Here is a 25,630-nt window from a genome sequence, read left to right as displayed (position 1 = left end):
AATAAAAACATTTGACATTTATCATGCAGTTCATCAAAAAAAAAATATCAAGACCAAAGTGAAGCTTTTATTTTTCATTTCACAATTAGCTTTTTCATTTTAGATATTTGACTGTAAAATACCAGTATGGTAATAAAAATTAAATGACAAAATGCCTTTTTTAATTTAAATTTTATTTTTGTCACATGTTGTCATGGAAAAACACATAGAAATGATTTTGGTTAGATGCGAGAGATGCAAGTGTTTATTAAATTCCAGTTATTATAAGAAAAAATGAAAAAAAAAAAAAATATATATATAACGAAAAAAACAACAAAATGTACAAGCTACTATCAAAAATGTATTACAACAAAAAATCACCCTATTTTGGAGAGAAAACTGTCAATAAAAGTCCCACTAAACAGGTTTACTGTAAGTACAGTGGCAGAGAATAGCTGTGTCACAGCAGGTCAGTTGCACTCCAGGCCCAAGACTAAGTAAAAGCCACAGTTTGGGTGCCACCTTGTGGTGTGTCTCCACAACTGCATTTGAAATGAAGGAAAAAGTATTCTGTTCATAGGTTTAACAAATTATTTATTTTAAAAGAAATAAAAGAAACATCATAGAAATCAAATGTACACAGAGGCTTGGCTGATATTCATCTTGTTTTTTTTAACCATATCTTGATCACAATATAATATTTTGGAATAAAATCACATTATATAAAATTGCATTAAAAAACAAAATGCTTTTTGCTTATCCAACCCAATAATCCTATTGGAGTTTTTGGACAGTTATGTATTATGCATGAAAGGCATTAATATGATGAGATACAGTACGTGTTGTGGACTCCCAGGACTGGAAGTGGAGAACAATGACTTAGCAAGGCCTGTCTTACAATGTGAACAATGGCATCGCTGATATTGCAGAATACTTAGAGACTGGTATCAAGAGGTATGAAGTTGTATTTGTGGAATATTTACAGATTAAGTTAGGAAGTATGAATGTTGCATAGGCTTAAAATATAAAACTTCTCCTCATTAGTATTGATATTGCTACTTAAAGGTGTTCATTATACTAGTGTATCTCAAAAAAAATTATATCATGGTAGAGTAACTTTTTTCAGAAATTCAGTTTAAAATGTAAAACTCATATATCATATAGATGTATTACACACAGTGATCTATTTTAAATGATTATTTATTTTATTTTTAATGATTATGGCTTACAGAAGTCAGTGCCATGTTTTCCCGGAAAATCTTACATAACTTCATGATTCCCTCTGCTGACAATTTTTTTTTTTTTGAGATTTCATTTTCCAGGAGGACTTGGCACACAGCCAAAATACCAATTGGTCTATATAATATTCTACATTTCTGAGACACTGATTTCTGAAAGCCATAATCATCAACAATAAAAAAAATGCTTAAAATAGATCACTCTATATGTAATAATACAATATTAAAATAAAGTAACTTCTCAATGATATTCAAATTTTTTGACATGCACTAGTGTATATTGTTTATTGTTTTGCTTATTAAAGCCATATAAAATTATTTTTCTCAAATCATCAGTAATAATAATAAGGTAAGATAATGACGTATAATATTATATAGTGTAATATGTGAACAATGAAATGTCTTGTATTAGTATCATGTCAAATATTAGTATTTGAACAGAAAATGTGACTTGCTTAACACACATAAATTGTTTTGGCACCCTTGCCTAAATTACACATTTTTAGTAATCTAAAATCTCCTAAAAATAATCTCTGGCATGTGTGACCATCTATAAATTGCTTTGTAATTTTTAGGTAAAAAATATGTATCAAACTATCAAAAATTATCCTACAGTATTTACAGCATATGTTACTGACTGATGCTCATTACAGGGAGCTTTTAAGTCTGTGCCAGTTATTCATTTATTCATTTGCTCTTCAGCCAAAAATTGTACAGTTTAAAATACTTTCTAAGCAAAAAAGTGATGAATGTGGTTAAACGTGATTAATCACAAAGCATGTAATAATTTGATTATTTTTTTTATCACCTGACAGAAATAATATATATATATATGTATATAGCCCCCATTAATCAGTCTTAGGCAGGTCTTGATATACTGGCAAAGGTCCTTTATGTCCTAAAATATTCAGCAAAGCCCAGCAAAAACATGCTTATTTGTTCCATTTAGGCAACAGTTGTTGAATAACAGAATACATAGCCCTTATATTTAAACATTGCAATAGCAGAACAAAAGTAATTGTTCATTGTAAATTCTATATTAAAATATCTGTGTATTGTTTAGGGCTGGACCCGAATATTCGGGTATTCGGATATTCGTTCGTTGAGTAGGTATTCGGTTTTTAATTTTGGTATTCGGATATTCGTTTTTTTTCTCCTTTCCAGAGTTCCACCTCACTCTAACCACTTCTGTTTTCGCGGGTCCCGTCAGAATATCTTGCGCGCGGGACAGAACTGAACTGTTATTGGCTGGAGCGGGAGTTTAATCCAGACGATGCGGGAGCAAATTAATAAATAGTTAAGAAAACTGTAATAATTGTAAAAAAAAAAAAACCTAAAGAAAACTCTCAACGCGCAGGATGGACCGACACACACACGCACACACCGATGGTGTTTGGACTGGGGTAAGGAACGGGACAGCACTATTCAGCGCTGCTGTTTTAATAAATATATAAGTAAATTTGAAGCATTAAATGTAGTTTATTTAATTTATATTAGGAACGTGGGGCGGGAGCGGCAGAAATGTGTATGTGGCGGGCGGGCGCGGGATTAAAAGAAGCAATTTTTTTGCGGAGCGGTAACGAGACAGAAACGCGGGAGCGTGGAAGAGTGGGTTTAAAAATCAGTCTCGCGCAGACCTCTATTATACATGATAAAAAAAAATGCAGGCTCTTCGAAACTGATTTATATAATAAAACGGAAGGGGTAATGTGGCAACAGTAGGGGCTAAATCGGTTACAAAAGCCTGGCCTACAAAAATGATGTCTGAACGAATTTCCTCTTATCTAATATAATTTAAAATGGTTTAAAAATATAAAATAATTTCTAAACAAACGAAATATTTAATATTGAGCTTATAGCCCAAGTGCAAAAATACAAAATCAGTAATACGGCTATGCCCTGCACAATGCTTAAACCGAAATAGACCAAGTACAATAACGTCATTAACAATGACTTTCCTCTACTCTAATATAATTTAACATGGTTTAAAAATATAAAATAATTTCTAAACAAACGAAATGTTTAATATTGAGCTTATAGCCCAAGTGCAAAAATACAAAATCAGTAATATGCCCTGCACAATCCTTTAACCGAAATAGACCAAGTACAGTTTACAATGACTGTCCTCTAATATAATTAACAATGTTTAAGAATATAAAATACTTCCTGAACAAACGTTTTTTTTGTTTGTTTTTTTAAGCAAATAGCCTAAGTGTGAAAACACAAACAGCAATTTACTGGGCTGGCTTGCGCAGCGGAGAAACCGTGCAGCAGCCTCCTAGCCTGCTTACGCAGCGGATAAGCCGCGTGTGGGGCAGCAGAAATTCCGGGATGAAAACACAAAGAAATCTGGGCTAAAAACACAGAAAAAATATGGGGTGAAAATCACAAAAATATGGGGGATAAAAACACCAAAAATCCGGGGTGAATATGTCTCGTCGGTCAGAGCAAATTGAACATTTTTCAGTGGATTAAAGGGGCCGTGATTTGCTTTTTTTTAATTTTATTTTTTTATCTCTTTTTTTAAAAACGAATATTCGAATATTCGCTTCGAATCAGTGCCGAATATCCGGAGCTCAAAAAACGCTATTCGGGCCAGCCCTAGTATTGTTCTGATCAAAATACACAGTAAACAAAAGCACCTCCAACATAAATCTTGCTACTTAAGGTACTAAATACAGAAAACAATTACATGACTTTCAAATAAGTCACTCTGGATAAAAGCTTCTACAAATGCCAATATATTTATCTCTAATTAACAACTGCATAGTTAGAATATTGCATAATACAGCTTTGTGTCAGTGATTTCTGTTGGTCCGTTAAGCTTTTAATCAGTGGATCTTCTCCTTGCCAGTCTGGGTGAAGCACTGTAAGCCCCAGTAGAGTGCAGAGAGAGACACAAAAACCTACAAAAGATGAAACATATTAAAGTATTAATAATTAAAATTTTTTATAATATTTTTACAGTGAATCTTAAAAAAATGATGTAAAATAAAGTCGCAAAGTATATAGCAACCACAAATCTATTAAACTGGGACATGGCAGTACAATTGCATGCTAAAGGAGCCTATTAAGGGGGAAAAACATTACAAAAGGTTACGCTCCAGGCCAAAAAATCTCCCATGATGCACTAGCTCTGTGTCAGGGGGTTAACAGCACTGGTCACCGAGGAACAGAGCCAAGAGGTTCTGCCAAAAAGCGTCCCGGGCGGAACCAGTGCTCCTCCCCAGTGTTCTGGACCATAAACTGCATCCGTGTTCTTAAGTCGGGCCAAAAGCGAGCCCTGTCCATCACAGCCGTCTCTCTGATGGGAAAGAATGAGTTTCCTCAAGAGCTCCACAGCTGTTTCCCTCTGAGAGAATGAGACACAGAGACACGGGGCCTGGAATGTCCCTCTGATCCCTGACCCCTCGCTACCTGAAACCCACCCACTGCTGCTTCAAGACTTACAAAAGACTCTGCGTTTTGATTATATATGCAGTACATTACTCGGTAAATCTGCAAATCTGACTAAATCTTACTCAATATTCATAAACAGAGTAAAGCATCTTAACCATGATTTAAAACTCTGATGTAGCATTTCGTAAAAAGCCAAACTGAGTAATGTTGAAAGAAAAGAAGGGGCTCAGTCTTTTAGTTAGCTTCATACCTGCGGTAAAATTCAACGTAGCTGCATTCAGTATATACACTGACGTGCCAAAGGAGTGTACTAAAAGTATAATTTACAGCAAGACATAGCAAATGTCTGCTTATACCAAAGTATTGTTAGCAAGGCTTCTCCCTCTCACTCTCTCTCTTTCTATATATATATATGTGTGTGTGTGTGTGTGTGTGTGTGTGGGTGTGTTTGTATCTTTAAAATATGCATTACTGGAATACCTTCTGTGCATTCCTCTCATTCATTTTCATGAATTTTAGAATATCTTTTTTATTTTTATTTTTGGGCCTGCCACCTCCACCCCTTTTTCGAGGACCAATTAAGCTTTAATGCAGTGTTAATGCAGAGTTATAGTGCAAAAAAATGCATAAATAATGGGGGAGATAATAAAGAAACTATAAAATAATAATTTTTACATTTCTTAGTATTTGGTTTGGGGGATCTCATTTGTTTTAATGTCACCAAATGTACTATGGACTATGACATAATATTTGTTTAAAAAATAGGTCAGATCCACTCTAGAGTTTTGCAAGTTCACCTGTTAAGCCTGAGGGTGGCAGTATCATGGTTTGGGGCTGCTTTTGGACCTATGGACTCTGAATTGTACCAGTGAATTCTAGAGGAGAATATCAGGGTGTAAAACAGTTTTGTAAGCAAGAACAGGTCAAGTCCTGATCTACTAGACAAAGTGCAACTAATCGTCCTTTTAGCCTTTTAATGGGGCAAGTTTAAGTGTGATAGAACTTCAAAGTTCTATCAGTGTGTTCCATTGTTTATTCTCTCCTCATGCACACAGTTGGCTTGGACCGCAGCCCAGCCTGTGAGGCTATTACTGACCATTCTCCCCATAGGAGGTCACTGTACCTTTAATAAGCAGACTGAGAGGTCCATTAGTCCATTATTATTATTATTATTTTTTTTATCAAATTGTTGTTAGTTTGGTAAGTGAGGGGAATCCCTAACCTTTTGGAACCTCTTCTGAAAAAGTGTTGCGTGTCGGAAGTGGAGATGATACGGGAAAGTTAGGGAAGTGGAGCTGAGTGAATTATCTCTGTTTTGATAGACAGTGTTAAACTGGGAGTCCATACGGTGTCTGTGAGATGACCTGCACCAGAGAGGAGCAATGAGCTCTGCTGTGTAGTATGCAATGCTCAATTCTGAAATATACAGTTAAAAAGATCCTCTAACTACTTGAAATCTGCTTGAGGTGTATGCTCTATATTGGCTCCAGAGACAGAATACAATAAAGAGTATTCCTGGTTCTTACTGTTGCTAGTCAAGTCTGGCAGTGCTTCTAACCGCAGCTGAGTAGCACTGCTAATCGGAGCTGGCTATCACTGCTAATGCTAACTGGAGCTAAGTAGCACTGCTAATCGGGATTGGCTAGTGCTGCTAACTGGGGCTGGCTAGCGGTGCTAACTGGGGCTGGCTATGCTGCTAACCGCGGCTAAACAGCGCTGCTAATCAGGGCTGGCTAGCACTGCTAACCGGAGCTGGCTATGCTGCTAACTAAAATACTGGAAGGCTTGCTGCTTACCCAAATAAACAGTTTTCAGGAGAGAACTCTGTGTAGATTAGCATCCAGCACTTATGAACTTTAAAAGAAAATGTTTGTTTTCTTTAAAAATAACAGTTTTGTTTACTTAGCTTAGCTTTACTTATCTTAGTAACCCTCCCCCACCACCACCCAGCAGTGAGACCTGCTGAATTAAGACAGGAAACATGGCGACACCCCTGTTTTTTACTAGTGTTGTATAATGTGCCTTATAATCCGGTTGGCCTTATGTATGAAAATAGATAAAGTTTATTGATAGTGCTCCTTATAATCCAGTGCGCCTTATAGTGCATAAAAAACAGTAGATATAAATAAATAAATAAAAACATACAAGTATCTACTTCCTAAATAAACACAATAGGCAGCCTGAAGGTCAACAATAATTATTGAGGTTATGTCCATATATTGCCCCAAAAAAAACAAAATTGTTATTATAGTGACAGGCCCACATACTGCTATACTTTTGCAGTGTCAGTGTATGTTTGTTACTCATGTCAAGGCCTGTCAAGGAAATACAGGGCTTGAAAAAAGAGATGCATTCACATTTGTATTACATCTGGCTAAAAAGCATCTCAGAAACAAAACAAAAAATACTGAAATTCAGTACATTGTGAAAGCACAATATTTTCAGTTCTGAAACTCAAAGCCTAAATGGTAATGGTCGCCCTCCCGTAGAGCTTCCCACTGGTTTTATGCAGCTTCATGAGGAGCAGCTCTCTGAACACAGGGCTGCGGCTTAACAAACCTGAAGGACCTTCAATGTGCCAAACCAGCCCCTCAGCACTTTCATGCGGTAATGAAGGAGGCTGCAGCCATGGTGTGGAGGCCTCTACAGACACTCTGTAAATCACTTCAGTGAGATTCCTGAGAGAAGGACAAAGATGGATGGCTCCTGTGGGACTTGTAATGGACCTACCACGGTCGACTTGGACACCTGAACCTGTGCCCTGAAAACACTGAACTGCATGTGCACACACAAACACCGTCAGCAAGTCCTCTACTGAACTCTACTGCAAATTACTAACCAGTGCCGAGAATCGTAATACTAGATCTTGTGAATCTTAGTTAGATTTAATAATTTCCTAATTTGTATTACTGATATGAAACATTTCCCAAATAAAGGTGCTACAGTATACGGACAAAAGTATCGGAACACTTGCAGTTTTTATTAATACCCCATTCTAAAGCCATGTACATTAGTGTGGAGTCGCTCCCCCTTTTGCAACTCTAACAGCTGGAGTGGAGTTCTCCGACACCCCGCTATGTAGCTTTATGTGATCAGACACTTCCCCAACTGCACTGTTAGAATCACCCATTCTTTTACATAAAGGCATATAAAGGCTTATTTTATTTATCTATGACAACAGAAGGTAATGAAAAACCTGAATTCAACGATGCAAATTTCCCTGCCGTGGCATTATTAAATGATTATCTTATAAAAGGTGCATCCCAATTTTTTTTTTATGTATTGTGGTGTGGAAAAGGAAGGAAGACCCGTGAGACTCGTGCTGAATGCTCAACAGCTCTTTTATTGAACAGGCTTGCCACTCACTTACAGTCTTTAACAAGACTAGGAGAGCTAAAACCATTCTATTCTATAGGCTACCAACAGAGCCAAGTGACTGAACTCACTATCCACCTACTTTACGGTGAGTGCCCTAACCAGCACCCATCTGCATGGCCCCTCCCCATACCCTAGGTTACGGGGGAGGTACCAATTACATAGGCTGGAGCAACACAGCACAACAAAACACAAGAGGCCCCACACACAGAAAAATAGACACATGCCTACAGGCAGCCACACACACAACCCAGAGCCGCCACAGTATGTACATTTACATTAAACCTGTTAATGAATTGTCAGTGTTAATATTACTTATTATACTACTGTATTCATTTAAGTGTTCCAAAATATACAGCTCTGGAAAAATTAAAGACCACTTAAAATGAAAAGTTTCTTTAATTTGACCAAATTAAAAAACCTCTGGAATACAATCAAGAGGAAGATGGATGATCACAAGCCATCAAACCAAGCTGAATTGCTTTAATTTTGCACCAGTTATCCAAAAGCAGTGTGTAAGACTGGTGGAGGAGAACATACCAAGATGCATAAACACTTTGATTAGAAAAACTGGGTTATTCCACCAAATATTGATTTCTGAAATTTCTTTCTAAAACTTTATAAATATGATTTTTATTTCTTTGCATTATTTGAGGTCTGAAAGCTCTGCATCTTTTTTGTTATTTCAGCCATTTCTCATTTCCTGCAAATAAATGCTCTCAATGACTATTTTTATTTGGAATTTGGGAGAAATCTTGTCTGTAGTTTATAGAATAAAACACCAATGTTCATTTTACTCAAACATACACCTATAAATAGCAAAATCAGAGAAACTGATTTAGAAACTGAAGTGGTCTCAACTTTTTCCAGAGCTGTATTTCCTTTTTTTCCCTTCATTTTATTGTTTGACCTAGTTTCGCACCTAAGACCTCAAAATGTGCAGTAATAAGAAATCTTAGGATATAGCAAACATACAAAAAAGGCTACAACTCTCAATAACTCTCTAATCACCATCAGCATAATCTATTTTAGATTATTTAATAATGTAATTGCTAACATAATTAGAAGTGACAGCCCTATTTCTAAATTCAGACATGGACAAGTGGTTGAAAAGGTTTGAAAAGCACAGGTTCCACATTGGTAGTGCCCTCAGTGTGTGTGTCAGGTGCTATAGAAAGATAAGGCCATGCTGCTTCTGCGTGAGGCGACCTCCATAATATTGTCTTAACCTTTTCTTTTAAAAACGTGGAGCAGTTCTTTGTAGCGGTGTAATTATGTCTCCCCCTCGAGAAATGAGGTTGCAAAAATATTATCTTTAATTGCTGAAAAAGCAGGGGATGGAAAGAACTCCGGAAGGAACATATGCTCACCTACCTAATCTGTGCTGAAAGATCTCCAGCTCAGCACGATCCTGTGAGCGGATTTGCAATACTGATATTTTCAGTATGGTTTTCAGCTTTTTTTATTATACACTTTCTTCTATGTAAAATCACAGTCATGAGCAGTTAAGTTCTTCTGTTCTAGGATATGTAAGTACACTTTATTTTTGGCATTATAAGGCGAATTTAAAATCCTTTAATTTTTTTTCCAGAAATCATCAATGTGCCTTTTAATCCAGTGCACTTGTATGAATTCTACCAGTCAGGTTGTAAGGAGCAGTAAAGCCGCTGAAGTGCAGAGTTATAAAAGAGTTTCAGTTAATTAGCATTAATCGCTAACCGAGTGCCATTCAGAGACGAGTATTATCGGTCTGTAGCCTGCTGCTAACTAGCTCTTTGGATGTTCAGATGGGAGTATATCAGACTGTAGTCTATGCTTTACTGTGCTAATACAAGCTACATAGGATAAACCACTAGCTAGTATCGCTTTGGCTTACAGAAAACTCCGGGTTTGTCAGTGTATCGCTTTCAGGCGGCATTTACTAGCGGTTAGCCATTAATGCTAATGCTGCTGCACCCAGCCTCAGTGGAAATCTGGAAATCTAAGTTTATTGTAAATAAACCGAAGCCAAATAAACAGTTTTAGGATAAAAAACTGTGTAGATTAACATCCAGCCAATGTTTTTTTTTTTATTATTATTACAGTTTGTTTACTTAGCTCTGCTTTACTAAATTTAGTTACCCCTTCCACCATCACCCAGCATCGAGAACAGCTAAATTAAGGCTAATTTATATAAATATAAATGTATACAAATTCGGTTTTAGAAGAAAAACATGGCGATACCCCTGATCCTAACTAGTGTCACACAATGAGCCTTATAATTCTGTGCACCTTATGTAAGAAAATAGACCAGAAAATATGAGCTTCACTGATAATGCATCTTATAATCCAGAGCGGCTTCTAGTGCAAAAAAAAAAAAAAAACGATTATAGGCCACGCTACACTAATAGACTGTGTTTTCACTGGATTCCCAGTTTGTCCAATAAGTGTAAATATATTATACTTATGAAACCAAAAGTAACTCTTCTCAGACATCACTTATCTAAAGCAGCTTTATATTTAACAGGCTAAAGAGGCTGCTTTTGACAGATTAGCCTTTTAAGAACACCGAAAGCAGTTTAGTTCCAATTAAATGCAAGAACACCTTTGATTGTCCTCAGCAGAGCCGAGTGCAGTAGAGCTCTTTCCTGAGATATATTGTATCATTAAAACCACATGCTTGTATTTATTATTGAGAGAGTTCCCTATTAAAACAGCAGGGCTAGCCTATAAACTCAGGTGGCAAGGTCACACCCCCAAACACAGGCACGCCCGTCTCTTAGGCACACTCTTTCTCGCTTGTTTACTCATGCGTGTGTGCATTTTGATGAGCCATGTGGACCTAATAGAGCTGCAGATAAATGATGTCACACATGGCCCACAGTTCAGGATATGGGACGTCCCAGACATTGCATGTCTCGTCGTAATTAAGGGAGCTCCTCTGCAGACTGGGAGTGGTGAGCTCATAGCAATTTAAGTGGAGCTCTAATAAAAATACACCTGTCTCTGAGACGATCTGCGAATGCTCTCAGAAAGCTCACTTTCCCCTGTGGTGCTCTTTCAGTTGAGGCAGTAATAGTCTGTGTTTTTGTTGTGGTGGTTCAAATCTTTGTAGGAGAATTTCATAGTCTTGTGTGACTGCACTGACATTTTTGTGACCATGTGTGTACTGAAAATATGCCAAAGAAGGCATTATCACCCACATGTTAAGTCTGAGTCTTGACTCAGACTCAGAATAGAATGAATTTCTATTCATTTTTATTATAAAATGTAAAAAAAAAATCATCACTATTTGCCCTCAAACGAGGTTAGCTATCTGGCAGCTAAGGTTAGCTAGCTCGTCTCTAAAGTTAGCTAGCTTGTTGCTAAGGTAAGCCAGCTCATCACTAGCTTTAGTTCTCTCCCTGGTAACATTAGTATTTTAGCTAGCTCATCACTATGGTTAGCTAGCTTGTCGCTAAGGTTAGCCAGCTCATCACTAGCTTTAGTTCTCTCCCCGGTAACATTAGTATTTTAGCTAGCTCATCACTAGCTTTAGTTCTCTCCCTGGTAACATTAGTATTTTAGCTAGCTCGTCACTAAGGTTAACTAGCTTGTCGCTAAATTTAGCCAGCTCGTCACTAGCTTTAGTTCTCTCCCCGGTAACATTAGTATTTTAGCTAGCTCGTCACTAAGGTTAACTAGCTTGTCTCTAAATTTAGCCAGCTCATCACTAGCATTAGTTCTCTCCCTGGTAACATTAGTATTTTAGCTAGCTCATCACTAGCATTAGTTCTCTCCCTGGTAACATTAGTATTTTAGCTAGCTCATCACTAGCATTAGTTCTCTCCCCGGTAACATTAGTATTTTAGCTAGCTCATCACTAAGGTTAGCTAGCTTGTCGCTAAGGTTAGCCAGCTCATCACTAGCTTTAGTTCTCTCCCCGGTAACATTAGTATTTTAGCTAGCTCATCACTAAGGTTAGCTAGCTTGTCGCTAAGGTTAGCCAGCTCATCACTAGCTTTAGTTATCTCCCTGGTAACATTAGTATTTTAGCTAGCTCATCACTAAGGTTAGCTAGCTTGTCGCTAAGGTTAGCCAGCTCATCACTAGCTTTAGTTATCTCCCTGGTAACATTAGTATTTTAGCTAGCTCGTCACTAAGGTTAACTAGCTTGTCGCTAAATTTAGCCAGCTCATCACTAGCATTAGTTCTCTCCCCGGTAACATTAGTATTTTAGCTAGCTCATCACTAGCATTAGTTCTCTCCCTGGTAACATTAGTATTTTAGCTAGCTCATCACTAGCATTAGTTCTCTCCCTGGTAACATTAGTATTTTAGCTAGCTCGTCACTAAGGTTAACTAGCTTGTCGCTAAGTTTAGCCAGCTCGTCACTAGCTTTAGTTCTCTCCCCGGTAACATTAGTATTTTAGCTAGCTCGTCACTAAGGTTAGCTAGCTTGTCGCTAAGGTTAGCCAGCTCATCACTAGCTTTAGTTCTCTCCCCGGTAACATTAGTATTTTAGCTAGCTCATCACTAAGGTTAGCTAGCTTGTCGCTAAGGTTAGCCAGCTCATCACTAGCTTTAGTTCTCTCCCCGGTAACATTAGTATTTTAGCTAGCTCATCACTAAGGTTAGCTAGCTTGTCGCTAAGGTTAGCAAGCTCATCACTAGCTTTAGTTATCTCCCTGGTAACATTAGTATTTTAGCTAGCTCATCACTAAGGTTAGCTAGCTTGTCGCTAAAGTTAGCTAGCTAATCACTAGCTTTGGTTCTCTCCCCAGTAACATTAGTGTGTTAGCCAGCTTGTTGCTAAGGTCAGTGCTCTCCCTGATAACATTAGTATGTTAGCTAGTTCGCTGCTAACATTAGTTATCTCACTAGTTTCTAGTCTCTGTTATCAAAATGTTGCAGAATTTACATTCTGCTGAATGTTTCTTTTTTCAGAAAGTCCTGCACACAAATTCAAGATGATTCACATAACGCTAGAGTATAACTTCAGCAAGCCGGTAAAAGGTCGAGTCGAGTCTTAAGACAAGACCGAGACCAGAGACAATGAATTGTGGCAGAAATCACATTCACGGTAATAACATCCTCGTTAAAAGCAGGAGGCCCCACATGCATATCCCAGTGCAGGCCAGTGCAGCATAATTTACAGTTAGGCCTATAAACATTTGGACAGTGAAGCAATGTTCATAATTTGAAGTGAAACAAATTAAATGCCATTGAAATGTAGATGTTTAGGTTTAATTTTAAGGGGTTGAACAAAATATCCTATGAAGCATTTAGGAATTACAGCCCTTCTACTACAAAGCCTCTTTATTTCAGGGGCTCAAAAGTAACGATCAACTCAATCAACAGATGATTTGTGTCTGGGCTTCATGGGCTATTCCCTTATTAATCCATCATCAATTTAGCAGGTAAAAGGTCTGGAGCTGAATCCAGGTGTGTTTTTTTGTATTTGGAAGCTGTTGATGTGAACCCACAACATGCAGTTAAAAGAACTCTGTATTAAATAATAAGTTGAATAAAAGAAGTCATTCATCAGAGAGATAACAGAAATTTTAGGATTGGCCAAATCAACATTTCTGGGGAAAAAGAGCGCAGTGTTGTGCTCAGGTACTCAAGAAGGCCTGGACATCCAAGGAAGCCCAATTACCTGTATTTTAGAGCCCCTGAAATGAGGAGGCTTTGTTAAAAAAAATTGTAACTCCTCAACACTTCAAAGGATATTTTTGTTCAATTCCTTAAATTAAACATGAAAGTCTGCACTTCAACTGTATCTTATTTGCTATATTTAAAATGTGTGGTGGCATGCAGAGCCAAAATCACGAAGATTGTGTAACTGTCTAAATATTTATGGACCCAACTGTATATTCCATGGGACATGGCAAAAATCATAGGACATGTTAGTACTCATTACAAACATAGTTCTTATTGTTGTTTAGAGTGTAGAAAGAGGTATTTCACTATTCAGTCCATATCTACAGATATTTGTGTATAGATACAAGGGAAAAAAATACATCATAACCTAAAACAACACATCATCCATCTCTTACCCTGTCCACCTCTTTACTTCTTCTCTACTCACTGGACACCTGAATGCATTTCCCCCTATCCAGCATGTGGGAACCTTTCTCAGCGTTCCACTCGTTTATTCCTCGCAGATCTTCAGGAAATAAACGTATTCAGTGGGCGTTTTAGCACCTAAGTCTACAGATGCTTGGTCACAAAGTAAAAGGAACAATTCAAGTCTCATGTGTAAATCTCATCAGCTCGTTCCAGTTAGCCGCAGACAGGGCTAATTGATTCCAGAAGTGTTGCCTTTACTTCAGGCAGGGGTGGGAAGAGGAGAAGAAGGGATGGAGAGAGAGGGGGAGAGTGAGAGAGGGAGGGAAGGATGGAGGTGGTATAGTAATGAGGGGTCAGACGCGATCTACAGGCCCGTCGCAAGAGCCAGAAACACATGGCAATTTTATGGTCAATTGGGCCATGCATCTGGACTCATACATCACAGCACTGTGTAGGGAAACCTGGTGCCAGTTCACACACACACACACACACACGCACACACACACACACATATACTCGGGCAGAGCACACTCGCAGACGCACACGGCAGAGCATAATAGGGCGCTGTCACACCTGTGTGCTGACATGCTCCATCTACACCATCTTGTTGCTTTACAACAGAACCACACACTCACAGTGTAGTCAACTTCCTCCACCCTTCAACCACCCTTCACTTTCTCTCACTTTGAAATGATTCTTTGAGTGAAGTAACAGAAAAGCTAAATTTGGTTCCATTAAGAGACATTTTTGTAGTGGTAATGTGGGTGGTAATGATCGTGACCGGCAGCATCTGGCTAGAATTTGTCCTGTCCACATTAAAAGCAGGAGGACCTGATTCTTAGACACAATACTTGTTGTTCTTTGGTGGATTGCTATTTTAAATTTGCAGTGCTTTTGCGATTCTCAGCAGAAGAAACTGAGCTGTTCATTCACCTGTGTTTTCCGTTGCCAAGATAGAAATACACCCGAAATTTTCCTTGAACACACCTCTCTTCCAGACCACCACGCCCATCGGCGTAGATTTATTCCCAAGCTCTGATGCTGTTTAGCATGAAAAAGTATGAAAATAGACTGTTGGTGGAATATTAGATATTTTTCCTGCCCACATTCAAAGCAGGAGGATCTGATTTTGGGACACAATACTTGTTGTATTTTGGTGGATTGCTATTTTAAAGTTGCAGCACTTTTTTGTTTCTCAGCAGAGGAAACTGACCTGCTCATTCACCTATGTTTTTCGTTGCCAAGATAGCAATATACCAAAAATCTACCTGAACACACCTCACTTTCAGATCACCATGCCCCCCCAAAAAAGTGTAAAAAATAGATTGTTGGAGGGATATAAGATATTTTCCTGTCCACATTCAAAGCAGGAGGACCTGTTTCTGGGAACACATAACTTGTTCCTGTGCCATGAGATGTGACATTTAAATAATAATATAGCCATACAGTAATCTTTACTACTATGTATTATTGACATACCTCGGTGGCAAAAGCCAGTTGAGACATCAGAGGACTGATCCAGCCAAACCTGTAGAGGGCCATCATGATCAGACAGCGCAGCATTTCCCACACAGCAGCATTAGGACTGCAAAAGAGGAACACAAATATTCAATTATATATGGATTGCTAAGTGGTTAGATATGGGTTGCTAAGTGGTTGCTAGGTTGTTGCTATGTTGTAGATAATTATTGACACAGTGTTGCTAAGTTGTTAATATGGTACCCAAGTTCATTGCATTGCTGTTGCAAACTGGCTGATGCTAGATTGGTGCTACCCTGTTGCAAGATGGCTTCCATGTTGTTTCAGGCAGTTCTTAGGATGTTGTTTAGTGTTGCCAAGTGATTGATTGCTATGGACAAAAACATCAGCACAAATCTATTGCTATGCATAAATTGTATGTCCAGTAAAAAAAACATCATCACACAATAAGATTAAACACTTTTGACCTAAGCCTAAGTATAAGTCTAAATCTAGGGGCCCTATTGTAACATCTATCGGCGAGTCGTCTTCTATTATTTAGTATTTAAAGCGTGCAAGCATGTCTTTGGTATTGTAAGGGCGCAAAAAATAAACCTTGCAATGTGCAAAAGGCATGCATGTCTTAATTCTCTTTATTAATCATGGGTGTGTTTAGGGCGTTACATGAAATAAACCAATCAGCATTTCACTCGCTATACCTGTGTTTTCTGCTGCCAAGATAGCAATACACCTGAAACACACCTTTACCTGAACACACCTTAGTTCCATGTCCATTGGCATAGATATATTTCCAAGCTCTGATGCTATTTTTGCAGTAATAAAGTGTAAAAAATAGTCTGTTGGTGGGATATAAGATAGCAAAGAGCATTGTGACGTGTCTTGTGCAAGATGTAAAAAAGGACACTAAGTGTGGGACAGATTATGCAACAAAATCAAGAAAGTGCTGCCGTAATATTGAAAACACAACTGCATACTAGGGGTGTCACAATCTCGATATTTTATCGAAATCGAATCGAAATGAGGTCATGGTCTCGAGTATCGAAGTCAAAAAGAGGATCGACGATCCCTCCCGCGCGCGCTACGCAAATAGCGCAGCGCGCTACGCAAATGGCGCGGCACCAACACAGCGCATCCTATTCATTTAAATAGAGAGCCGCTGCATGAGCGCAGCCCCGCCCTCAGTTCTGCTGTGTGAGAGACAGCTGCCTTTCAACCACGGAGGAGAAACTGAAAACGGATTTATAGAAATATAGACAGGGCTCTCAAGTTTTGAGTGTCGGCGGGAGTGTGATCACTGTTTTTTATCTGTCCAACGGGGGAGGGGGGAGGGGGGGCGGGGGTTGGGCGCGCAGGTTTTGTATCTGTATCTAACGGAGGGGTGGGTGCGCGCAGGTGAGAGCGTGTGAACTCGCTGAAATGCGTGTCAGTGTGGCTTGAGAACACTGACTATAGATCACAGTGAGGTGGATTAAAAATCTTAAACTTATAATTGACTACACCTGTTGCTTTCCATTGAATTAAAAAAACATCTTTCTCTCAGATAAAGTAAACACAAGCGTGTTTCTGACTAAAATAAAAGCTTTTCAGGAGAGATATAAGTTATGTGTAAATATTTATAAGACAATACCTGACAAAATCTGTTTTAATGACGTTAATAAACATCACTGTGACAGCGCTATTCACAGTTTCACCACATCACATATCTAACCAGCCTGTACTGATTTCTGCCCCCCAATAATGCTTTCAATAACCTCTAATAGCCTTTAATAGTCTTCAGTAGCCTTCAACAGTCTAACCTTGCAGCCGTGGTGTGTCCACTAAACTCCGTAGTTATAAACATCCTGAGGTTAGCAGCGCGCTAACTGACCTGTTTATAATGTAATCCGAGCAGTGACTCCGTGTCGGCTGTTCTAACCTGCTGCTGTTAGCTGCTTGGGCTGAAAGATGAACTGTAGTGAGCTGTATTATCCGGTTAGTGGGGTTAAAACCTTTATTTGTTTACAGAAACAGTAAAAACGGACTGGCTGAGCCCTGTAGCCCGTGGCTGGGCTGTACTGAAGTAGTGACTGAGTGAAGAGAGCGGGGCTTGTGCTGCTGCAGCTCCGACTAGTGGTTGGATGAAGAACTGCAGCTTCATGTAAGTGAGCCAGCCATCCACACACAGCTCTGATAAACTGCTTGTTTTAATAGTGCACACTGTTGCTACCAAAAAAAGTCACTAGATGGCATTACCATATATATCTTAATAAATAATAATAATAATACTATTTATAATATTTATAATAATAATAATAAATATATTATTTAAATTTTATGAGGCATAAAATAATAAGAAAAAAAAACAAGAAAATCGAGAATCGAATCGAATCGTGACCCTCAAATCGAAAATGAAATCGAATCGAGGATTTAGAGAATCGTGACACCCCTACTGCATACTGCCTTATTTTCTTTCATACTTTTTTTTAAATTTTAGAACGAGGTACCTTTGGTCTATGATGTAACCCAGGGAAGTGAGTGTGAGTAATATGTAGCCGGTCAGCAGCAGCACAGTCATCTGAGACAGCATCTAGAGAACAGAAACAAAACAGTAAACATCTAAAGTATCTTTTTGATTAAAAAAAGGGCATTATTGCTCAGTTTGTATACCACCCATGTTTTTATGTCTAACCTATTTTTGGATGAGAAGTCAGATTGTCACCATACTTGTAATGTTTTGGCTAAATATGTTCTATTAAGCTGGGAAAATCTTTAAAATTTAGTGCTGGTTTTCAGAATTTAAAATAGGTTAGTGCCTCCAGTGCTAGAAAAATTTATCCCCTTTTTCCTCCTGTACATCACATGACTGGACCCCTTTTCCAGATAAACCAAGATGATTTAAAACTATTGCTTTACTCTCCAAACATAATGAATTATAAAATAATGAGTTTCTTTGATTTTATCAAACTGAAAACCTCTGGAATATAATCAAGAGAAAGATGGATGATCACAAGCCATCAAACCAAACTGAACTGCTTATATTTTTGTGACAGGAGTGGCATAAAGTTATCAAAAAGCATGTGTGTAAGACTGGTGGAGGAGAACATGCCAAGATGTATAAAACTGTGAATAAAAACCAGGGTTATTCCACCAAATATTGATTAAACTTAAACTTTAAAACATTATAAATATGAATTATTAATATTTGTATCTGGAATTTGAGAGAAATGTTGTCTGTAGTTTATAGAATATAAACTAGTTTATAGAATGTTCATTTTACTCAAACATATACCTATAAATAGCAAAATAAGAAAAACTGTTTCAGAAACTAAAGTGGTCTGAACTGAGTTATATGTTATATATTATATAAAGTGTGCTTTACTGATTATTTAAAATGACAGACCATAAGATTTGAAGAGTTAGAGACATTTCTGGTGAGAATGTGCATAGAGCATGTGAAAGATAATATAATTATAATGTAGGTTAATGTAAATTATATAATATATATATATATATATATATATATATATATATATATATATATATATATATATATATATATATATCGTTCATTATATAATGTAGAGAACAATTACATCCAAAAAACCTACCAGACCACTCTGTTTTAAAATTAATATATTAGACATTGCAGTCATTGTCATGCCAGGAAACGGATGCCATTATTTACAACCCAGCAATGCTACTGCTTTCAATATAAAATAAAAAATCTAGGGCTGCTGCTTTAAATACAAATCGTGTTGTACCTCAGTATTGTGTTGGACTGTTCCTCTTAGATAACACCAATCTGTGCAGGAACAACAGACGCACATAAGCCATTTGGCTAAATCTGGCACATTTATATTGTATATAAATAATGCTGTTTATTTAAGTGTATTGTGTAAGTGTATTGTCTCTGTTAACTAAATAAATAAAGTATGAGAGAAAAGTCAAAGCCTAGGGACAACTCATCACACAGATACTGTGCATGAAACCATATGCACGCTGCATGATAAGCTACCAACAGCTAATTCTGACAGGCCCATAAACTAACAAACTGCCCCCTGATATACATGAGAACAGCTACAGATGCAGGCCTGATGTTTGTAGATCACAGCCTTCGCCTCATGTATAGGGCCTTAGACATATTTCTCCCTGGAGAACTGTACAGTAACTCACAGTTCACAGTTCTATTATTCAGAAGTGACCATATGCTGAGCAGCTGAGCTAGCGGAATACTGTATGTTGTATCTTTAGCTTATGTCATTCAGACATGTTCTAATAAGGTCTCTTATTCCCTGGTTAAAGCCTGCAGGGTCTTAGATCTTGTGGGAAAGGCTGTAGCAAAGGCACACGGGAGAGGCTTTCAGGGGACTGGAGAAGATCGGAAGCTGTAAAATTGGCTGTAGCTAAAGAGTTCAGAGATGTTCATACCAGTTTGATTTTCTCCCCAAATCTCTTTTAGGAGACTTAAAAGTGTAATCAATCTTTCTAAAATTAACTATTTCCAACATTCGTCTAAACAGTTAATGCTCCTAAACTGACAAATTTGTGCAATGCAACATACAGCAATATAATAAAATTTATTGTATCATTTATATATTTTTGTATTTGAAGAAAATGAGAAATGCAAAGAAAACAATATTCATAAACTTTTAGGAGTTCAGATATCAGTATTTGGTTGAATAACCCTGTTTTTTTAATCACAGTTTTCATGCATCTTGGCATGTTCTCCTCCACCAGTCTTACACACTGCTTTTGGATAACCTTATGCCACTCCTGGTGCAAAAACTCAAGAAGTTTAGCTTGATTTGATGACTTTTGATCATCAATCTTCCTCTTGATTATATTGTATTCCAGAGGTTTTTAATTTGGTAAAATCAAAGAACCTTTTTTTAAGTGGTTTAATTTTTTCCAGAGCTGTATATTAATTCTATAAAACAGGGTGTCTGGTAGGTCCTGGGATAGTTTTCTGACTATAAAAGTTTACTAAAGCAACCATTGTCCTGCTAATAATGCTGATATAAGAGCTACTGCAAACATGGAGAGATCAGAATGACAAACTCAGACTTTATCCACTCATTCACATCTTAAACACACAAAAATGCAAAATTTGAACTGAAGAGAGCTGGTGGACTAAAAGAGGGAATCCTCACTAAAATCACCAGATCATTCACACTCATTCACTCAACAACCGCAAAACAATGCACGTTTTAAAAGTAATTTATATCATGCACTGTGAAATGACACATTGTCAACAGAAACTTACAGACTGTGACTTAAGAAAAACACAGACCATTTCATTACAAAGAGTGTTATCAGTCCAATATTGTGTGTTGCATAAATGTATATAAATATCATGATACATGAAATTTTTACCTGTTTTAGTTTGTTCTTTAGCAGCATCACAGGAGCTATCATTGAGTTCCAGTGACTGAAAACTGGGCTTATTACTTGTTCAATGTAAATAAGCTTATTTTACACGACTTTTAAATAATTTATTTTGGTCCATTTATAATAAAATTTTGACAAGACACAAGATAAAAACAGAGGCCAGATTTAAATGATGTAAAAAAAAGGGAAATGTATAGAAAAATGTATAGAATATAAAGATACACTACTTTGTTCTTATGGCAAATATACAACACTTCATGCACTCAGTCCAAACTTATATTTAAGACCAAAAACACACAACAAACACACAACAAAACAAAACAATTTCCAGGTCAATTTTTTATTGAAATAGTGAACTATAGGAAGAAGACTTTATAAACAAAAAAATGAGCTAAGTATTTGAGCTAAGGTTTGTAAAAATGAGCTAAGTATTTTACTGCAAACTGCATAAATGAAAGCAATTCTTCCATTTCACAAATTATTTAGCAGCTTTGTTTTTTAGATTACTAAACGTTGGTGAAAATTTGACAATAGCAGTAATTTAACTGAATTTAATTTGTCCATTTTCTCTTTTATATGTTGCACAGTAGTGCAAGGTGAACTAGACAGAAGGCCTTATAAAGTTTCTTCTAGTTCTTGCGCTGCCTATATGTGACACAGTCCAGGTCTCAGTGGGAGCTCTGTACAAACACTGTGAGTCAGGTCTCTGGGGTCTGACTCACATTTTAAAAATCCTTTCAGCATGCTAATTTTTAATTTGTCTCTGTATCCGATTGCAACAATAACATAAAGCGAGAGTGTCGAAATAATTAAAGCAGCTGGCTGTTCATTAGTAACTGTAGGCAGAGTTGAACGGTGTTATTGTTTCCACGCCTCCCAAGGCCACCGAGATGAAGTTGTTAATGGTACCGCCGTCACTTATTACTTTCAACACCGCAAAGCGGTCGGTAATCTAGAGCCTTGGTTCTGCTGAGTTTGCAGTTAGAGAACTGGCATTTGAAGAGTGGTCAGTTCAGTCTTCGTAATGAACAGCTAGTCAAACAAGTAGTGAGATGTATAGTGCAAACGGTCCAATAAGGGTGATGCAACTGGGAGGTAACTCTGGCAAACGCTGGCACGGAAATACGTGTTTTTTTCTTTGCTTTGAAGTACCACTAAGCTGTGCTGTAGCATCTCTTGTCAGCACAAATAAATATACTCCGTACACTGAGGTATAAATACACACTTTGACGTTATTTATTGCCTGGCCTGGAGGCTTTACTTTGTTATTTTCCCTGGAAAGGGTGATTGATGCAACAGGAAGGGTTTTCGGGCGATGGGAAATGGTTGACTTGGCTCGCGGACCGTTTGTATTGGTCGTCGGACCACCTATGGCTGCTTTATTGGTTGGTGAAGGGAGGGATAGAGGGAGGAAGGGAGGGAAAGGGGTCCGGAGGATACTTCTCAGTGAGCCACAACTGAGAGAACGCCACAGAGGTAGGAATCACAGGAAGAGAGGCCGTTTCATTTCAGCGGGGAAGCAGGGTGGGTCCGCACATTTTGGCTAACCAAAACTATGCCTGGGGAACACACACTTCCAATGATACCAATAGGAGGACGCAGTGTCTGTGTGTTTTTGTTGGAGGGGGCTTTGGGAGGTGGAACGAGATGGAAAATAATAGACAAAGGTTACTTAAAAGCAGCCTGTCGCTTCTCTCCAGTGAAAGGCCTTATTATAATTGAGCTAATGAGAGGGAGTGACTGAGCCTGGCTGGGATTTGATAATAGACTGTGTGTGCTGGTATTAAGCACAGAGAAAATGAGAAGCTTCCAGTCCACCAGTAAAGACAATGAGAGATTAGCGTGGGCATGAAAGCCTTGGCATGGAAACAAGGCAAATCTAATGTCATTCTACTCTCAACACTTCAGCTAAACAGAGATATTCTGATGGCACGGAAGCTTGTGATACTTACATGCTGCGTTGCAAACAAGTCATTGTAAACGCCGAGCACGAGCAGGAACTGTATGTGCACATAGAGCTGCAGTGCAGGCGCCCATCTTGGATTGTGTGGCAGTTCATCTCCTGTCACCTTAAAAAGAAAGAAAAGAAAAAACAATGATAAAACGTTCTTATAACATTCTCTGATATCTGGGAACTTGGGAGCTTTACTTCATTTTCATTGCGATATGTGGTAAAAAAAAAAAAAAAAAAAAAAAAGGTCAAGAATCAGTGGACTAGTCTATTAATATACAGTATAATATTAAATAAAACTATTTTTTTTTTTTCAGTTTGAATCCTGTTCATGTAGCTTGCCAGATGGCTCACTCTCCCCTCATGACTCCAAAGGGTAATGTCACTCAGCAGATGGCGTCTGTGAGCTGATGTATCAGAACCGAGTCGCTGCGCTTTCCTCCGAGAGCCCTGTGATGCTACTCGGAAATGCTGCATCAGCAGCAGTTCAAAAAAGATGGATTGCTGACTTCACATGTATCGGAGGAGGCATGTGCTAGTCTTCACCCTCCTGGTTTTGGGGCATCACTAGTGATATGGGGAATCCTAATGAGTGGGTCCGGTAATTGGTTGTGTAAATTAGGGAGAAAATGGGAAAAAATTAACTAATTGTTTTCTAATTGCAAACAGTGTACATAAAAACACGAAAACCTGTATGGAAATACTTTTTTTTTTTTTCATATTGTACTCCAAAATTGCAACATAAAACGAAAAAGACCTGTTGTCAAAATCCCTCCAGTGAGGATTCTGTATTTAACTGGCAACTCTTCTGGAGGGTTCCGTACAGACCTGTTAAATTTTAATCAGTAATGGCTGTAGATCTGCATGTTTTCTATAATATAATAAAATAAAATAAAATAATACATCTGAAAAGAATGTGAAATGGATGTTAACATATGTTTTTTTGTGTGGGATAATTTCGCCTGTTTAAGACACTTGGACTGTCATTACTCTGACTTTTATTTTTTCAGTTGCAGTTACACAGTTAAAGCTTGGCTGTAGCTTTAAGACCGTGGGCGAGCCCTCAGAACACTACATCTTGGCAGCTGACCAGATGAGCATGAAACGACTCGCACGTAGCATCTCTTCATACGACCTACACACTGAAAGTCCAGTTACACCCTCAGACACACTTTCACATTCCAACATCTGGACAATAAGTACAATAGCTGTGATGTAGTACACAGCGTGTTCTTTTGACCAAGGGTGCCCAAACGCTGGCCTGTGTTTAGGCAGAAATCCTAAGAAATACAGCTCTGGAAAAAAATAAGAGACCACTAAAAAAATGATGAGTTTCTTTGATTGTACCAAATTGATAAACTCTTGAATTGTTGCACTAGCAGTGGCCTAAAGTCATCCAAAATCAGTGTGTAAGACTGGTGGAGGAGAACATGCCAAGATGCAGGAAATCTGTGATTAAAAACCAGAGTTATTCCACAAAATATTGATTTCTAAACTCTTAAAACTGCATGAATATAGACTTGTTTTATTTGCATTATTTGAGGTCTGAAAGCTCTGCATCTTTTTGTTATTTCAGTTATTTCTCATTTTCTGCAAATGAGACTGTAAATGACAATATTTTTATTTGGAATTTGGGATAAATGTTTTCCGTAGTTTATAGAATAAAACAACAATGTTCATTTTACTCAAACATAAACCTATAAATAGCAAAATCAGAGAAACTGAAGGGCCTCTTAATTTTTTCTGAGCTGTATGTCTGGGTCTAACCGTACACTAAATGTCTTTATTCTAAATATACCTTTTGAATCTAAAAAAAAATGTTTTTGATAATTGTAATACCTTAAAGTCATTGTGGTTTCTCAAGCATTCTGAAGGCTCTCTCATGTGCAGTCACATGTGGGTTAGTCACAGTGGCTCCTGCTCTGCTTTCCCTCAAAACTCAACTCATCCAACCTGACCACCATTCTCAGCAAGAGCATGAACAGGCCCAGCCCAGCCCTGCCAGTCCAGCACCTTTCAAAGGTATTTCGGTCAAATTCCAGCACCCGCCACATGCTCAGGATCACCAGGGCCCTCTTTAGAGCTGCTTTAATTGCAGTGTGTGGAGAAAAAGAGGCTTTCTCTTGCCTGCAAAGTGTGAATGGCTAAATATGTACTACAAAGAAAACCGCTGCTGCTCCTGATGAGGAGACTTCAAATCCCCTGTCGCCCAAGAACCGGGCCTGCCATTTGATCTCTGCCTTTTAAAGACGGGTAAAAATCCAGCCTATTGTGCTGCGCTCTACAAAGGCATTTAAGACTTTTTGGCACTGGGTTGTAAATGTAAAAGTCTGACGTTTTTATGCTGGAAATCAGGGAGTCATTTTCAGGACTTTTTTGACAGCTTAAATGGCGCAAATTGTGAAAATGAAATTAAGAGTTTTAAAATGATTCTGCTAGAAAAAAAGTGATTTGCATTTAAATAAGCCATTATACACATTTTATAAAGTTAAACTCTTTTTCATTTTTTATTCTTTTTTAAATCTAGTATTTTTTTTGCCAGTACTTCAGTCCAATATAGTTATTTGGACTGCTGGGAAATAGCCAAATCTGTACAATATTTTGGACACACATTCTCAGTTATATTTGTTCTTTAATTGTTTTATTTACTACATTGTAGATTAATATTAACCTCTTAAGACTCCAACTCTTGCGTGGCATGCATTTTTTATTCATCTTTGCTATTTGGGTTAGTTGGCACCTGATTAGTGTAAAAACTAAAATTTTTACATGATGTAGTTTTTGAGAAAAATGGCGTCCACATGTGAGGACTT

At 37.8% G+C, this 25,630-nt stretch overlaps 1 protein-coding gene across 1 annotated transcript in view; it reads right to left on the bottom strand.

The window, feature by feature from the left end:
• Positions 1–3,796: 3,796 nt before the first annotated feature.
• The window catches only part of agmo (alkylglycerol monooxygenase), a 64,414-nt gene continuing 42,580 nt past the window's right edge, over positions 3,797–25,630 (bottom strand). The window contains exons 10-13 of the mRNA XM_022684128.2: positions 22,819–22,935; positions 17,983–18,065; positions 15,500–15,605; positions 3,797–4,123 (exon numbers count right to left, since the gene is read on the bottom strand). Coding sequence (XP_022539849.1) covers positions 4,049–4,123; positions 15,500–15,605; positions 17,983–18,065; positions 22,819–22,935 — 381 coding nt within the window. The 3' untranslated portion in view covers positions 3,797–4,048. The remainder of the gene's footprint in view (positions 4,124–15,499; positions 15,606–17,982; positions 18,066–22,818; positions 22,936–25,630) is intronic.

This window comes from Astyanax mexicanus, chromosome 18 (genome assembly GCF_023375975.1).
Source record: "Astyanax mexicanus isolate ESR-SI-001 chromosome 18, AstMex3_surface, whole genome shotgun sequence".
NCBI classification, from domain to species: Eukaryota; Metazoa; Chordata; class Actinopteri; order Characiformes; family Acestrorhamphidae; genus Astyanax; species Astyanax mexicanus.
This window is presented reverse-complemented; position numbering and strand designations above follow the sequence as displayed.